The 17071-nt window shown below is 41.6% G+C and overlaps 1 protein-coding gene across 12 annotated transcripts in view; it reads right to left on the bottom strand.

Annotated features, from left to right (window-relative positions):
• The window catches only part of LOC144596572 (CAP-Gly domain-containing linker protein 4), a 180831-nt gene that overhangs the window by 46062 nt on the left and 117698 nt on the right, over positions 1 to 17071 (bottom strand). For all 12 annotated transcript variants that reach the window (XR_013547632.1, XM_078405041.1, XM_078405049.1 and 9 more), the window contains 2 exons: positions 11602 to 11745; positions 704 to 827 (listed from right to left, as the gene is read on the bottom strand). Coding sequence is in view for 11 of the 12 variants with exons in the window: in XM_078405041.1 (XP_078261167.1) it covers positions 704 to 827; positions 11602 to 11745 (268 nt within the window). In the remaining variant the exon portion in view is untranslated. The remainder of the gene's footprint in view (positions 1 to 703; positions 828 to 11601; positions 11746 to 17071) is intronic.

Genomic DNA, 17071 nt, shown 5'->3' with positions numbered 1-17071 from the left:
CGGCATTCAATTTGATCATGGCTGATCATTCACAATCAGTACCCCGTTCCTGCCTTCTCCCCATATCCCCATAATTTTTGTCAATTAAACTTCTATGGAATAGTTGTCTATGAGAATGCAAGCAAGAATTATGTAACAGCTGCTTAGGTTAAGAGGAAAGGTTCAGAGGGATATGGGCCAAATGTGGGGAGGTGGGACTAGTGTAGTTGAGGCATCTTGGTTGTCATGGACAAGTTGGACCGAAGGGCCAGTTTCCGTGCTGTGTGACTTTATTTATATCCTGAATCCAGAGAACATGCAGGAAAGCAATCCAGTTTTCATAACTCAAACAAATGACATGGTTTAAGTTATCATATCGACTTTCTTCAAAACAATGTTGTCGTTTATACTGTAGAAACAAGGAACTACAGATGATGGTTTACAAAAAAAGGCAACAGTGCTGGGGTAACTCAGTGGGTTGGATAGTACCTCTGAGACATGGACGTATCAGTTCAAGACCTGAAATGTCATCTACCATTTTCTCCAGAGGTGCTGCTTGACCTGCTGAGTTACTCCAGTACTTTATGGTCAGTCATACAATTGATAACACAAATCAAGTTCTGTTTTAGTATATACATTTTTTAATGTTAGGATATACTGATTTACTTTGGTGTTCAAATATATGCTTAAAGCATGCTAAGAGTGTCGAATTTGCAATCCTTACCTCTGAACTCTTGATGGAGGTGCAAACACACCATGCTTTGGCTGACAGGTGAAATATTGCACGCCCCCCACAGAGCCATTGTTTCTGCCATTCGGTTTATCCAACTCAATCCCATACCAATAACCTATGAAATTACATATAAAAAAGAATTGCACAGCATTAATAACATAATTTTATCTATATCCATCCAGAATTGAATAGACAAAGGTGGTATTTGACTCTCATTGAATTTTGCAAATTATGATTTTTGCGAACCCAAACTATACTTGTAAGATGTTCCATTCAGTGGTGGAACAGACCATTTTCTTGAGCATCCCCACTGGCTGCCTGATATAATATGGCTCCTTTATCATTAACTGATGAGGTTGATGACTGCCTTACACCTAACAAGGAAAAGAAACAGATGAATAGAGTAGGAGCTAAAGATAGATACAAAGTGCCAGATTACCTCAGCGGGTCAGGTAGCATCTCTGGAGAAAAAGTAGGAGCTAGATCAGGTCTGCTTAGAACTTACACAATTTTTGTTTTAAATTGTGGAACCAGGCAAAAAATACTCCCTTTGCATCACCATTCCTTAATTGCTCCCCATAGTAACTCACACCATTATCATCACATTCTCCCATTCTATTCCCTACTTTATATCCTCAACTTCCCCCATCCTGTCTAGTTTTAAATTTTAGGCCACAGCTAATAAGACAAATGGTTAAGGACTTATTCTCCAAAAATGGATGATTTACATATGTGATGGCATCTCATGTAGAAATAATGATTACTTTTAAACATGCTGAAAATGTATTTATTCTGCAACAAACAATCTGCTGGACAAGCTCAGTGGGGGGTAAAGGAATTGTCAATGTTTCAGGTCAAAATCCTGCATCAGGATCCATTTCAATCCGAAACATTGACAATTCCTCTCCCTCCATCCCCCCCCCCCCCCCTAAAGATTCTGATTGACCCAATGAGTTCCTCCTGCAGACTGTATATTGTACCAGATTCCAACACCTGACATCCCTTGTGGCTCCAATATATCTAATCAGTTAGTTTTAAAAGTTACATTTGTACATGATCCTTCTCACCCAGGCGTTTGACACAGTTGACCACACAAGATTCCAACAGTGCCTCTCCAGCATCATCTACCTGGGTCGTTCTGCATGTACCCGGCTCCATTCTTATCTATCCAGTCTTAGCTATAGAATTAGGCAATTGTTTACATCTCACGCCTGCACCTTTAACTCTCATGTTCCAAAGACATATCCTTGGCCCTACTTACCTCTCAACTACATACTATTCCAAATCAACAAGATCTGAAAATGTAGCATCAGTTTCTACATGTATGCCGCTGTTACAATTCTACCTACAAATACCACTCTTGATACACCTCATTGTTTATAAAGTAGCACAATGCTTGTTTGACATTCAGTACCAGAGAGCAGAGATTGCTCCTTAAGATGTTGGAAGGATGAAGCCACTGCATTCAGTACTCTCTATAAATTCCACTTGATGCACATCAATTTCACCCCTCCACTTGTCAATTGTCAAAACCTAGAAATGTTTCTTGATTTGTCTATCTCAACACTTTCCTGTCCACTTTCCCTTGTTCTGTCTTTTGGAAACTTGAAGTCATCTAAAACTCTTCTTTCTGCGACCTAACTCACAATAAGTCCCAGACATCCACCAATTTACCCTGACTTCAGGCTAAGCAATTTGAAAATTCTTATCTCTGTTTGATTACTTCTCTTATTATCTCTAAAATTGTCTCAATTTCTACAATTTTCCAAGATATCTGGACGCCTAATTTTTGTAGAATACCTTCTCTGCACCTTTATAGTTGTCCCTCATTCCTCCTTCAAGGCTCCCTACAACCTAGATTTTTGATTAAGCTTTTAGTGGTCTAATGCCACTGAATTTACTTGGTTCAATATCAAATTTTGTTTAATATTATGTGAAGAGCCTGAGGTGTTTTCTGTACTAAAGGTGCAATGGAAACACAGATTTGCTATTGTTAATTGACACAACATGAGTGATTATTCTTGGGAGCCGTTACAATATTTCCAGGGCTCTGGCGATTCCTTGTGTGCATAACCATATATACAGTATTATGATATATTTATCCACCTACAGATATACAATTCTGTTCAATTTTTACTTAGTTATTGTGCTTATTGAAAATATCAGCCCTTTATGCCCCATGACATTGAAAAAGCAGAAAGATAATCTTCAACATAAATATATATTCCAGTTTTTTTTTTCTATATTGCTAAGTAAATCTTTGCTTGAATAACAACTCTAACAGTACTTAAAGAATTAACCATCACAGAAGAATGGCAACATTGTTTTTACACATTCTTATGGTGACTTACTAAAGTTCTTTTTTTCTTCTAATCGTCACCAGAAGTTTACTTTCAATATAGGTATGGCACAGAGAAAAAATGTGATAATGAACCTGTCTCATCTAATACTGACCACATTTTATCAAAGGAAATCAGATCATGTTGGAGGAAAAGATGGAAGATCAGATCACTGGCTTTTTCCCTTTGTGACATGCACCAATGAGAGTAAACACAGGTGCATTATTTTGTCTAGCAGATTTTCTCAAAGCAATTCAAAGCCAGTAAATTACTAATGGAGTACAATCATTTCAGTAGTAGGTGAAAAATAGAACAAGCAAACTGCACACAACAATGAGATAAATGACCTCATAATGTTTTAGTAATGTTTGAGTAAATGATAAATGTTGGCTAGAAAAATAAGGAAAATTCCCTGAAGACTTCAAATAGTACCACAGGACCGACAAGATAAGCCCTGATTTTCAGTATATTCAACACCGAATATACTGAAACACTCCCTCCTTCTGCATTAAAGTGGCCATCTGGGTGTATGCTCAGTTGTCTGTAGTGCAGCTTGAATCTATGACCTCCAGCTCAGAAACCAATGAGCAATAACAAGCAGCCGGCAATGGGATTACTGCATTTGGGCAACATGGTCAGCTTAGACACTGTGGCAATGGGCCTGTTTCTGTGTCATATGATTCCATGACTCTAACCACTGAGTTAAGACTGGCACTTCATAAAGAAGAAGAAGGGTTCTGACCCGAAACATCACCTATTCCTTTTTTCCAGAGAAGCTGCCTGACCCGCTGAGTTAATTCAGCACTTTGTGTCTATCATTACGACTTCAAATGTCTTTGATGGACTTGTGACAATTACAATTTGTGATATGAAGTCTATAAATATATCTAGCAATTGATACTTAATTTTTTTTAATGGTGCATGTTCAACTTTAAATATTTTACCTGATGGGCATAATCTATATTCTCAACAGGAAAGATTTTTATACTGATTGTTCAGCCGTTTTTCAATCAGCACCATCTAATGTATAATTTAGCTCATTATCTATTTAGCTGCTATGATTCTTTACAACATGACATTTCACTACAATGTCAGCTATGCTTCAGTTGCAGGCAATCTTGCAGCTTGAAAGTTTTAGGTTCCAGACTCTCACTAGAAAATGAGTCTATAATCCAGGCTGACACTTCAACGCCTCATTGATGAAGCACTAAATATTAGGATTCTCAGATTATAGCCTAAAGCCCCATTGAGTCAGATGGAAAAAGTCCCCATGCACAATTTAACAAAGTGCAAGAGAATTCTCCCTGTTCCAATGGCCAGCATTTATCTCTGAACATATTTTGCAATAATGGCAAACTGTCTCATTTATTTGATGGTACCTTTGCTGACATGTTGCCTGTCAAAGAGAATACTTGTCTATATTGGTAGTCAGAGAGTTTTGGATGTCCTGAGGTCAGAAAGCTACCTGTAAGTCACAATATTATACATGCTTCTAACCAGGAAGTCTGTGCCTTGAGAGAGCTGCCAGAAGAGACAACAAAGCCTACCCAAATTTATTTGGAAAAATAATAAATTTCATTAATAGTTATTCTCTCACCCACAATTCTAGTAGAAAACATCACTGTGAATATCAAAAGAGGCCGAGTCATTGCTGTTTGGAACCTACAACGTGTTAGAAAACTATGCCAGAGTTCTTTTTTATTTCATTCATGAAATGTGGGTCGCCGGCAAGACCAACATTCATAGACCATTCCTAATTTCCATTAAGATAGTCCAAGCGTTCATTAATTCAGATATTATTAAAGAGCTTCAAGAGCCACAGCTTGATGTGATCGAGGTTGAGATTATTGGATTCTACAATAACCACCATCTTCTTCTGTGCTCAGTGTCACTTCAGGCTGAAGAACTTTTCCTTCACTTCTTAGCAGACTGGGGCTCGACTGGATCAGGCGCCGCTCCAAGAGATGGAGAGACAAGAGGTGGGTTGAGGAATGGGTGATGAAATTTAACACTGAGAAATGTGAGGTGTTGCATTTTGGGAAGTCTAACATGGGCAGGACTTACAATGGCTGACTTTGGATTGGTTATCCTTCCAGTGAATTTTGAAATATTTTGCAGGGGCATTCGTGGTAACTTACAAATCTAAATGTTAATGTACAGACAAATATACAGGAGCATACTACAGTTTGTTAGAACAAAGAGCACAGTGAAGGAAAGTCATATGATCAACAGCTGGACACAGTGGATGGCTCGATTGTAATCATGTATAGTCTCTCCGCTGACTGCATAGCATACAACAGAAAAACATTTTCACCACAGCTTGGGACACATGGCAATCAACTAAACTATACAGTATAAACTATGAAATAGAGTTATGATAACAGAATCGACCCAGAGCACAGAACAAATCGATAAGAAATGTTTTGAGAACTGCCATCCTGCGAGACAAATAGTTTGATGAATTACAAAAGCACGAACAGATCTCTGGTAATTTAAGGGTGTGTCCCAGTTAGGTGATTTTAAGGCGACTGCCGGTGACTAGGCTGTCGCCGAACGTTCGCCGGGGTGTCGTGGGCATGATCGTGAGGAGTCTTCAATGAATCATAGTGGATCTCGGCGCGTCACGGAAAAATTTACCTGCTAGAAATTTCTCGGCAACAGCTGGCTTGTCGCCAGGTATCGTAGCTTATTGCGGGCGCTGTCGCATGCTACCCCCAGGTTTGCTAGGTTGTCGCAGATGCATTTAGAAACACGTAATATTAAATTAAGAAAAGGCATTTGAAGATACCAGAACATAGTTTTGTTTAACCAATTTATTTACCGTCAGGACATTTGACAGGTAGATTGGAGGCGACAGTTTGACGGTCAGGTAATCGTGGGAATTTCGCGATGTTTCCGAAGACAGTGTAATCTCTTAGCCAGGTGCTAGTTTCACAAAAAAAGTAACTTGTATCGACCTGACTCGGCATTGTCGTGGTCATTGCCGTAGGGTAAAAGAAAATTTTGGCGATCTGCTACGACTTTGACAATCGCCGGCAATCGCTTTAAAAATCGCGTAACTGGGACAGGCCCTTAAGGAATTAAATGGTTGAGGTAAATGTGGAATGGCACCTGCAGGAATTTGAAGGGATTAAAAGATGCACGTGCCTTTAGGGTTAAGGCACTGGATATGGAATTGACGAAGCTTCAGGATCTTATCATTTATATATATATGGACACAAAGCTGGGTGGCAGTGTGAGCTGCGATCAGGATGCTACGAAGCTGCAGGGTGACTTGGATAGGTTGGGTGAGTGGGCAGATGCATGGCAGATGCAGTATAATAGACAATAGACAATAGACAATAGGTGCAGGAGTAGGCCATTCAGCCCTTCGAGCCAGCACCGCCATTCAATGCGATCATGGCTGATCACTCTCAATCAGTACCCCGTTCCTGCCTTCTCCCCATACCCCCTCACTCCGCTATCCTTAAGAGCTCTATCCAGCTCTCTCTTGAAAGCATCCAACGAACTGGCCTCCACTGCCTTCTGAGGCAGAGAATTCCACACCTTCACCACCCTCTGACTGAAAAAGTTCTTCCTCATCTCCGTTCTAAATGGCCTACCCCTTATTCTTAAACTGTGGCCCCTTGTTCTGGACTCCCCCAACATTGGGAACATGTTATCTGCCTCTAATGTGTCCAATCCCCTAATTATCTTATATGTTTCAATAAGATCCCCCCTCATCCTTCTAAATTCCAGTGTATACAAGCCCAATCGCTCCAGCCTTTCAACATACGACAGTCCCGCCATTCCGGGAATTAACCTAGTGAACCTACGCTGCACGCCCTCCATAGCAAGAATATCCTTCCTCAAATTTGGAAACCAAAACTGCACACAGTACTCCAGGTGCGGTCTCACCAGGGCCCGGTACAACTGTAGAAGGACCTCTTTGCTCCTATACTCAACTCCTCTTGTTACGAAGGCCAACATTCCATTGGCTTTCTTCACTGCCTGCTGTACCTGCATGCTTCCTTTCATTGACTGATGCACTAGGACACCCAGATCTCGTTGAACTCCCCCTCCTCCTAACTTGACACCATTCAGATAATAATCTGCCTTTCTATTCTTACTTCCAAAGTGAATAACCTCACACTTATCTACATTAAACTGCATCTGCCATGTATCCGCCCACTCACACAACCTGTCCAAGTCACCCTGCAGCCTTATTGCATCTTCCTCACAATTCACACTACCCCCCAACTTAGTATCATCTGCAAATTTGCCAATGGTACTTTTAATCCCTTCGTCTAAGTCATTAATGTATATCGTAAATAGCTGGGGTCCCAGCACCGAACCTTGCGGTACCCCACTGGTCACTGCCTGCCATTCCGAAAGGGACCCATTTATCCCCACTCTTTGCTTTCTGTCTGTCAACCAATTTTCTATCCATGTCAGTACCCTACCCCCAATACCATGTGCCCTAATTTTGCCCACTAATCTCCTAATGTGGATAAATGTGAGGTATCCGCTTGGTGGCAAGAACAGGAAGGCAGATTATTATCTGAATGGTGTAGGAAAGAACTGCAGATGCTGGTTTAAATCAAAGGTAGACACAAAATGCTGGAGTAACACAGCGAGACAGATAGCATCTCTGGAGAGATGGATTGGGTCTTTTCGGGTCGAGACCCTTCTTCTTCAGAATAGTGTCAGATTAGGAAAAGGGGAGGTGCAACAAGACCTGGGTGTGCTTGAACATCAGTCACTGAAAGTCAGCATGCAGGTACAGCAGGCAGTGAAGAAAGTTAATGGCATGTTGGCCTTCATTGCGAGAGGATTTGAGTTTAGGAACAAGAAGGTCCTACTGCAGCTGTACAGGGCCCTGGTGAGACCGCATCTGGAATATTGTGTGCAATTTTGGTCTCCTAATTTGAAGATGGACATTATTGTTATTGAGGGAGTGCAGCGTATGTTCATCAGGTTAATTCCCGGGATGGCGAGACTAACATATGATCAAAGAATGGGTCGACTGGGCTTGGATTCATTGGAATTTAGAAGGATGAGAGGGGATCTTATAGAAATATATTAAATTCTTAAAGGATTGGACAGGCTAGATGCAGGAAAAATGTTCCCGATGTTGGGGGAGTCCAGAACTAGGGGTCACAGTTTAAGAATAAGGGGTAGGCCATTTAGGACTGAGATGAGGAAAAACCTCTTCACCCAGAGTTGTGAACCTGTGGAATTCTCTGCCACAAACAGCAGTAGAGGCCAATTCACTGGATGTTTTCAAGAGAGAGAACTGCATCCCTAAAGGAATCAAGGGATATGGGGAAAAAGCAGGAATGGGGTACTGATTTTAGATGATCAGCCATGATCATATTGAATGGCGGTGCTGGCTCGAAGGGCCAAATGGCCGATTCCTACACCTATTTTTCTATGTTCTGTGTTTTTACGGGAGAATGAGCAATTGAATGTTATCAGAAGATAAACACAAGTGTTGTGTTTATGCAGTCCTTGAATGAATGACGACTTGAAATGATTAATTTCAGAGACATAAGGGTCTTGAGTTGGAAGAAGGAACAAAGGAAGCCTTACAAAGACTTGAGAAGAAACCGTATTAAATAACAACTATCAGAGACATCCGTAGTGACAACCATGGGGAACAAATATTGCAAGAAGTTGACCCTCAGCTTGAAATTTTGAAGACTGCAATCCTGCTGGAGTGAATTCAGCCAATTCATTTCATATAGATAGTATTTAAGTTCATGCCGTGAGTCTTGTGACCTCGTAAAATAATAACTTGAAACAGCGAATTGATTGTGCACTGTGATTGCTTCTCGTACCCACCAATTTTTATAAACTGTAATATCGAAAGCTGAAACCAAATAAATAACCATTTAAAGGCAGCCATTCTGGCATTCTGCCGTGTTTCCGCACTGTATCTCTAAACTAAACTAAACTAAACATGGGTGTGAATATATGGGTGTAGTTCAGCAAAGGATTCATTCAAAAGAAGAAAGAGGAAAGACAAAGTCGGGAAGCAGAGCAGTCACTTGAAGAATAAAAAGAGTGAAAAAGGGAGAGAGACCTTAAAGGCAATAGTGATCAGGGTGATCAGTAAAAATAGAAAAAAGTTAAATTTAGATATACAGTGTTGACATATGCAACTATTTAAAATAAACATTCTTATTTTAAATAAGCAGATGAATTCATAGCATAATTCAATAAAATAGATGTGTCCCATGAGTGCAGAGTCGCATGTTGTAGGAATATTTCCAGGATAGTGACTTTTAAAAGATTAAGCAAAATAGAAAATTAATTTCTTCTTAATTGCAAAGAAACAAATAAGGACAGTAGAGAGAAAGGCTGCAAGGTTCAGAGATACAATCAATATGTCACAGTGCCCCAATTGTAGTGTGGCATTAGGAACAGTATGCACCCAAAATTAAAGGTGCATGAAACAAGCAAGACATCACGGGCTATGCAATCTTCATATATTCTGGACAAAGCAAATTAGTAAGAATATTTTATTTTACATTTTTATGGCATTTTATGTCAAAGAAAAGACTATTTTAAATCGAGTTCTGTACCACAAGACATGTTCATAAGTAGCTTAATAATAAACAGCCCAGAATTGAGTGATCATAAAATCAAAGATTTCCACACTGGCTCGAGAGTGATTTAGTTAAATACAAAGCTGAAATTTTAAATATGAACAAACAAAGCTATCTAACCAGCAAGGAAACTCGGCCAAGGAGATTGGAAACATAGATTTAAAGATATGTTAGTAATTAACCAATGATTAATATTAAAAGTGATGGCTGCAATGGGCTTTTATCACCAGCTGCAGCTTGGACTGTGCAAAACGGCGCCAAAATCTGGCGACTTGCATATGGACTTAGTAGCTGTTCCCATGCATGGGGTACTTAATCGGGGATTGTCTTTATGTATGACAATAATCTCACTGACCTCTATGCAAAAAAATAGATTTCACTTTACCTTGGTACAAGTGACAATCAAAGAACCATTGAACCATTGAGAAATTATTTATAATTTTCAATAAAGATACATTATCAAACATGACCATAAAATTCATAAAGTAGGAAATAGAATGTAAAGATTAGTTTACAATAGGCCTAAAAAATTACAGAACAATATTGTAAAGTTGAAGAGATAATATTCATAGTAAATGTCAATTCCGTACAGGAGAGAGCAGATTGCTCCTTTTGGTATCTGTCTCAAGCTGTATCAGTCTGTTGGCAACATCTGAATCTGCATGAGCTTACCTGTCATCGCTGACCATCTATTTCCATTACCCAAACTTTCTGTGCCCCAGCTTCTTCTACACAGTATTATTCTAAAACTACACTGACGTTGTCCTTTCTCGCACTCTCCATAAAACAAGCTTATCCAAAAAAAGCCCGCAAATTGACTCACACTGCAAATTCATTCATCACAACTACTTTCGAATAAGTATTGGCTACTACTCTCCCAATGTATCAAATTTTAATATTTCACTCATTCTTTTCCAAATTTATAGTGTCTTCCAGCTTGCAACCTTCTGAATTTTGAACATACTAGCCTGAAAGCACATGCCACCAGATTCAGGAACATCTTCTTCCCTGCTATTAACAGACTATTTAAAAGACCTCTCATAAGATAAGAGTGTAGTCCCGATCTCCCAACCTATATTGTGGTAGTTCTTGAACTTTTTTTATCTGCACTTTCTCTGCAAATGTAATACTATATTTTTTCTCTTTGCACTACCTGTTGCACTTGTGCATGGTTTGATTGTACTTATATATGGAATGATTTGATTGGACAGCAGTTTTTTTTACTGTTTCTCGGTGCACGTGACAGTAATAACCAATTCTAATACCAATTTTTTATCAATGGTTTAATTGCGCCTCCATTGGCTATGTTTTTACATGCCAAGGCCACTCGATTCCTTCTCTATATCCAACCTCCTCCCTTTGTTCCTTTAAAAAACTTTTTAAAGCCCATTCCTTGGACGTCTTTTCCTATAGTTCCATTAAATGGCTAGGTTCCTGCTTGATATAATGGTGATCCAGTGAAACACCTTCATACATTTACTACATTAAATGTGCTTATAAATGGAAGCTGCTGTTCATCTTAGCAGATCTTGCAGAAAAGTAAAGGAGCATTATCACCAGAAAATAAAATAGGCAGCTCCCAAAAGGCAGATCTGACAAAAATGACAGAAATAGCCCTTGGTAGTATGTAAAGTGAGCAAGGAAAAGGCCTACAGTGAGCAAGAGGGAGAGCTGCCAGAGGAGGTAGTTGAGGCAGGTGCCATTGTTGGAGATTTAGACAGGTGCATGGATAGGTTAGGTTTAGTGAGTTACGGGTCAAGTGCAAGCAGGTGGGACTAGTGTCGATGGAGCATGCTGGCCAGCATGGGCTAGTTGGGCTGAAGTGCCTGTTTTCATGCTGTATGACTCTATGATTCTATGACAGGCAATGTAAAGTTTCATGAAAACAAATGAACATTCATATTTATTTATAGCCAGTGTAGATCTATTTGTTTCATTAAATCCAATCCAATTAGCCTACCTGGTGCAAAATTTGTCTTCCCGTAGAAGCGTATCGTTCCACTCCTCTGCCCAACGACAACGACACGATCACCAATTTGCATATCAGCCTTAAGAGTCTCATCACAATCCAGGCTGCCAACAGATGGAACTCTCTTCCGCAAACCTGAATTAAACAACCACATGGAAGTTAAATTACATTTTAATACTCCCCATCGAGTAGTGCAAAACAAAACAGTCTATGTTTATGTGGCCCTTCGCAAGTAATGTAGTAAATGTATGAAGGTGTACCTCGACTTTCAGAAAGCCTTCGACAAGGTCCCACATAGGAGATTAGTGGGCAAAATTAGGGCACATGGTATTGGGGGTAGGGTACTGACATGGATAGAAAATTGGTTGACAGACAGAAAGCAAAGAGTGGGGATAAATGGGTCCCTTTCGGAATGGCAGGCAGTGACCAGTGGGGTACCGCAAGGTTCGGTGCTGGGACCCCAGCTATTTACGATATACATTAATGACTTAGACGAAGGGATTAAAAGTACCATTAGCAAATTTGCAGATGATACTAAGCTGGGGGGTAGTGTGAATTGTGAGGAAGATGCAATAAGGCTGCAGGGTGACTTGGACAGGTTGTGTGAGTGGGCGGATACATGGCAGATGCAGTTTAATGTAGATAAGTGTGAGGTTATTCACTTTGGAAGTAAGGATAGAAAGGCAGATTATTATCTGAATGGTGTCAAGTTAGGAGGAGGGGGAGTTCAACGAGATCTGGGTGTCCTAGTGCATCAGTCAATGAAAGGAAGCATACAGGTACAGCAGGCAGTGAAGAAAGCCAATGGAATGTTGGCCTTCGTAACAAGAGGAGTTGAGTATAGGAGCAAAGAGGTCCTTCTACAGTTGTACCGGGCCCTGGTGAGACCGCACCTGGAGTACTGTGTGCAGTTTTGGTCTCCAAATTTGAGGAAGGATATTCTTGCTATGGAGGGCGTGCAGCGTAGGTTCACTTGGGTTAATTCCCGGAATGGCGGGACTGTCGTATGTTGAAACGTTGGAGCAATTGGGCTTCTATACACTGGAATTTAGAAGGATGAGGGGGGATCTTATTGAAACAGATAAGATAATTAGGGGATTGGACACATTAGAGGCAGGAAACATGTTCCCAATGTTGGGGGAGTCCAGAACAAGGGGCCACAGTTTAAGAATAAGGGGTAGGCCATTTAGAACGGAGATGAGGAAGAACTTTTTCAGTCAGAGAGTGGTGAAGGTGTGGAATTCTCTGCCTCAGAAGGCAGTGGAGGCCAGTTCGTTGGATGCTTTCAAGAGAGAGCTGGATAGAGCTCTTAAGGATAGCGGAGTGAGGGGGTATGGGGAGAAGGCAGGAACGGGGTACTGATTGAGAGTGATCAGCCATGATCGCATTGAATGGCGGTGCTGGCTCGAAGGGCTGAATGGCCTACTCCTGCACCTATTGTCTATTGTCTATTGTCTATTGACCTATAATACTACAATACTCTAATGCTTCAAAGTGGAAGCAATCAGTTAGAACTTTCTTCCCAGGATGGAAATATTAAATACTAGAAGGCATTGCTGTAAGCTGAGAGGGGCAAAGTTTAAAGAAGATGTGAGGGACGTTCTTTTTTACACAGAGGGTGGTGAGTTCCTGGAACGTGCTGCCAAAGGTTGTGGTGGAGGTAGATGTGACAGTGGCATTCAAGAGGCTTTTGGATCGACACATGGATATGCAGAGAATGGAGGGATATGGATCACATGCAGCAGATAAGAGTTTGTCTTGACATCATGTTCGGTGCAGACACTGTGTGCTGAAGGCCTGTTTCTGTGCTGTACTGGTCTATTTTTCTATGTTCGAGAAAGAACGAGTGAGCACAGAGGAGAGTAAAAATATATTTCTAAATAGGGCAGGTGTGTGACCAAGAGTCTAACTTACAGATATTAGTATATTCATGTGACATCTGCCCTTGTATTTTTAAATGGTGCAGCTTGAGGCTTCTCCTTATTACAGAGCAAAAGCTTGAACAAGTTGCTACCATCCATTTGGCACATGCTGAACACTGCAGGCATTGTGTTAATGTAATGAAATTCAGAGTGCTTAATGGGAGTGTCTATGCAGCAGATTGCTTTGTGCTGAATAATGTAAAGATATCTATATTTACATTTCAAAATGTTTTGGGCTTTATCCAGAGTCAGGTTCTTTTAAGCAACACTCAGAGAAAACAAGAAAGCATTCTTCACGATCATTGGTGCTATATATAGCTTATCTCACAACGTTAACTTATGCACAGCTTCAAAAAATTAAGAGCTGAGTTGCTCATTGCAGCACCCCTGGACCATCGCTGATGTGTTACTGCAACCACAGTCATGCGTGATGGTTCCTGGGATGTCACTAATGGGAAGAGAGAAATTATAATGCTCAATTTTAAATGATGAAATAAAATGGCAAGACTTCCATTTGATGGAAATCATCAATGCTAGCTGGGAGGGCATTGCAATGTTAGGTGAAAATCAGACCAAAAACTGTAAATGCTGTTAATCTAAAATGAAACCAGATAATGTTGGGAATACTCAGCAGTTCAGCTTGCATCTGCGGGGAAAGAAACAGAGTTAATTTTTGGGGTCTGCAACCGTTTGGCAGAGCAGGGAAAAAGAGAGATACACGTACGAGAGAGGTAGAAGAAAGATGTGTAGAACAAAATGAATGTTTCTGAAGACTTAATATTGAATTCTCAAACCTTGGATAACATGCTTTTTCTTCCTGTCAATATGAACCATTTTTGCCTGTCATTATTCTTCACCCCTGTGTATAGCATTCTTGCTGGACGAGCCTTGGTATGCCAGAATCAGAATTACATAGCCATGGTAGCTTAATCTGATACAATCTGTCACAAATTCCATTCATCTGATCCCAACTGTCACAAGCCTTCATTTTATCAAAGAAATTATATTCCACCCATCACCCTCTCCCATCTTCGCTGCTAGCTAGATTTCTCAGATCTGATGAAGGGTCTCCCATCTGAAACGCTAACCACTTCTCTTTCCACAAATGTTGCCTATCCTGCTGGATTTTTTCACCATGTTCCATTTTTCTATTATGTGACTCAGTTTGTCTTGTCCTATTTGTATAAGTCCCAAACGCCTCTTTGTTAATACATTACACAGACCAAGAAGCTTACTATAAGAAAATAACTGCAGATGCTGGTACAAATCGATTTATTCACAAAATGCTGGAGTAACTCAGCAGGTCAGGCAGCATCTCGGGAGAGAAGGAATTGGGTGACGTTTCGGGTCGAGACCCTTCTTCAGACTGATGTCAGGGGGGCAGGACAAAGGAAGGATATAGGTGGAGACAGGAAGACAGAGGGAGATCTGGGAAGGAGGAGGGGAAGGGAGGGACAGAGGAACTATCTAAAGTTGGAGAAGTCGATGTTCATGCCACTGGCTGCAAACTGCCCAGGCGAAATATGAGGTGCTGTTCCTCCAATTTCCTGTGGGCCTCACTATGGCACTGGAGGAGGCCCATGACAGAAAGGTCAGACTGGGAATGGGAGGGGGAGTTGAAGTGCTCGGCCACCGAGAGATCAGTTTGGTTAATGCGGACCGAGAGCAGGTGTTCAGCGAAGCGATCGCCGAGCCTGCGCTTGGTTTCGCCGATGTAAATAAGTTGACATCTAGAGCAGTGGATGCAATAGATGAGGTTGGAGGAGGTGCAGGTGAACCTTTGTTTCACCTGGAAAGACTGTTTGGGTCCTTGGATGGAGTTGAGGGGGGAGGTAAAGGGACAGGTGTTGCATCTCGTGCGGTTGCAGGGGAAAGTGCCCGGGGTTGGGGTGGTTTGGGTAGGAAGGGACGAGTGGACCAGGGAGTTACGGAGGGAACGGTCTCTGCGGAACGCAGAGAGGGGAGGGGATGGGAAGATATGGCCAGTGGTGGGGTCCCGTTGTAGGTGACGGAAATGTTGGTGGATGATATGTTGGATCCGCTGGCTGGTGGGGTGGAAGGTGAGAACGAGGGGGATTCTGTCCTTGTTGCGAGTGGGGGGAGGGGGAGCAAGAGTGGAGCTGCGGGATGTAGAAGAGACCCTAGTGAGAGCCTCATCTATAATAGAGGAGGGGAAGCCCCGTTTTCTGAAGAACGAGGACATCTCGGAAGCCCTAGTGTGAAACACCTCAACCCGGGCGCAGATGCGGCGTAGACGGAGGAATTGGGAGTAGGGGATAGACTTTTTGCAGGGGACCGGGTGGGAAGAAGTGTAGTCCAGATAGCTGTGCGAGTCAGTGGGTTTATAGTAAATGTCCGTCACTAGTCTGTCTCCTGTGATGGAGATGGTGAGGTCCAGAAACGGGAGGGAGATGTCAGAGATGTCAGAGATAGTCAGATTAAGAAGCTTAATATGCTGGTAACTGTCACCATCAAAACATTCCAACTTGCACTGTCTGTAACATTCTTTTTATTCTGCAAACACCTCCCACACCATCTCTCCCAGTGATGATTAACTTGTCTCTTTCACTTTCTTAGTACTTACAAAAGGTCACAGAACCAAAATATTAACTCTGTTTTCTTCCCGCAGGATGCGGCCTGACCTGCCGTGTATTTCCAACATTTTTTGTCTTTTATTTTAATGCAATGTTAACCTTCCCTTTAGCATTACAAGCTTGGCCTGGATTGCTTTGTTATTCATGGAGTGGCACTTCTATGTTTACCGTGACAGCACCTCTGGAGAGAAACTCCTTTCACTGCCAACTGCTGCCACTTTCTTTTTCCTTCTCTTCTCCCTACTTTTGCTGCTGCATGGCAGATAAAGAGGGCACTCTGAATGAAGACACAAAGTGTTGGAGTAACTTAGCAGGTCATGCAGGATCTTAGTTTAGTTTTAGTTTTAGCGATACAGCGCAGAAACAGGCTCTTCGGCCCACCGACTCCATGCCGACCAGAGATCCCTGCATATTAACACTATCCTACACACACTAGGGGCAATTTACACATACACCAAGCCAATTAATCTACATACCTGTACGTCTTTAGAATGTGGGAGGAAACCGAAGATCTTTGAGAAAACATGGTCACGGGGGAACGTACAAACTCCGTACAGACAGCACCCATATTAAGTCAGGATCGAACCCGGGTCTCGGCGCTGCAAGCGCTGTAAGGCAGCAACTCTACTGCTGTGCCACCCTGCCGCCCCATTGGGAGAGATGCTGTTACTCTAGCACTTTGTGTCTATCTTCTGTATCATGAGAACGCAAAAAGGTCATAAGTGATAGGAGCAGAATTAAGCCATTTGGCCCATCAAGTCTACTCCATCATTCAATCATGGCTGATCCATCTCTCCCTCCTAACCTCATTCTCCTACCTTCTCCATCTATCTTCAGTATAAACCAGCATCTGCAGTTCCTCCCTACACTTACTCTCATGATACAATCAACTTGTATAGAACAGTTTCTATGTTAATGTCTAATCAGAAGATTGTGGGAACGCAG

Source organism: Rhinoraja longicauda, chromosome 9 (assembly GCF_053455715.1).
Source record: "Rhinoraja longicauda isolate Sanriku21f chromosome 9, sRhiLon1.1, whole genome shotgun sequence".
Taxonomy (NCBI): Eukaryota; Metazoa; Chordata; class Chondrichthyes; order Rajiformes; family Arhynchobatidae; genus Rhinoraja; species Rhinoraja longicauda.
Note: the sequence above shows the minus strand (reverse complement) of the source record. Positions and strands in the feature narration are given on the sequence as shown.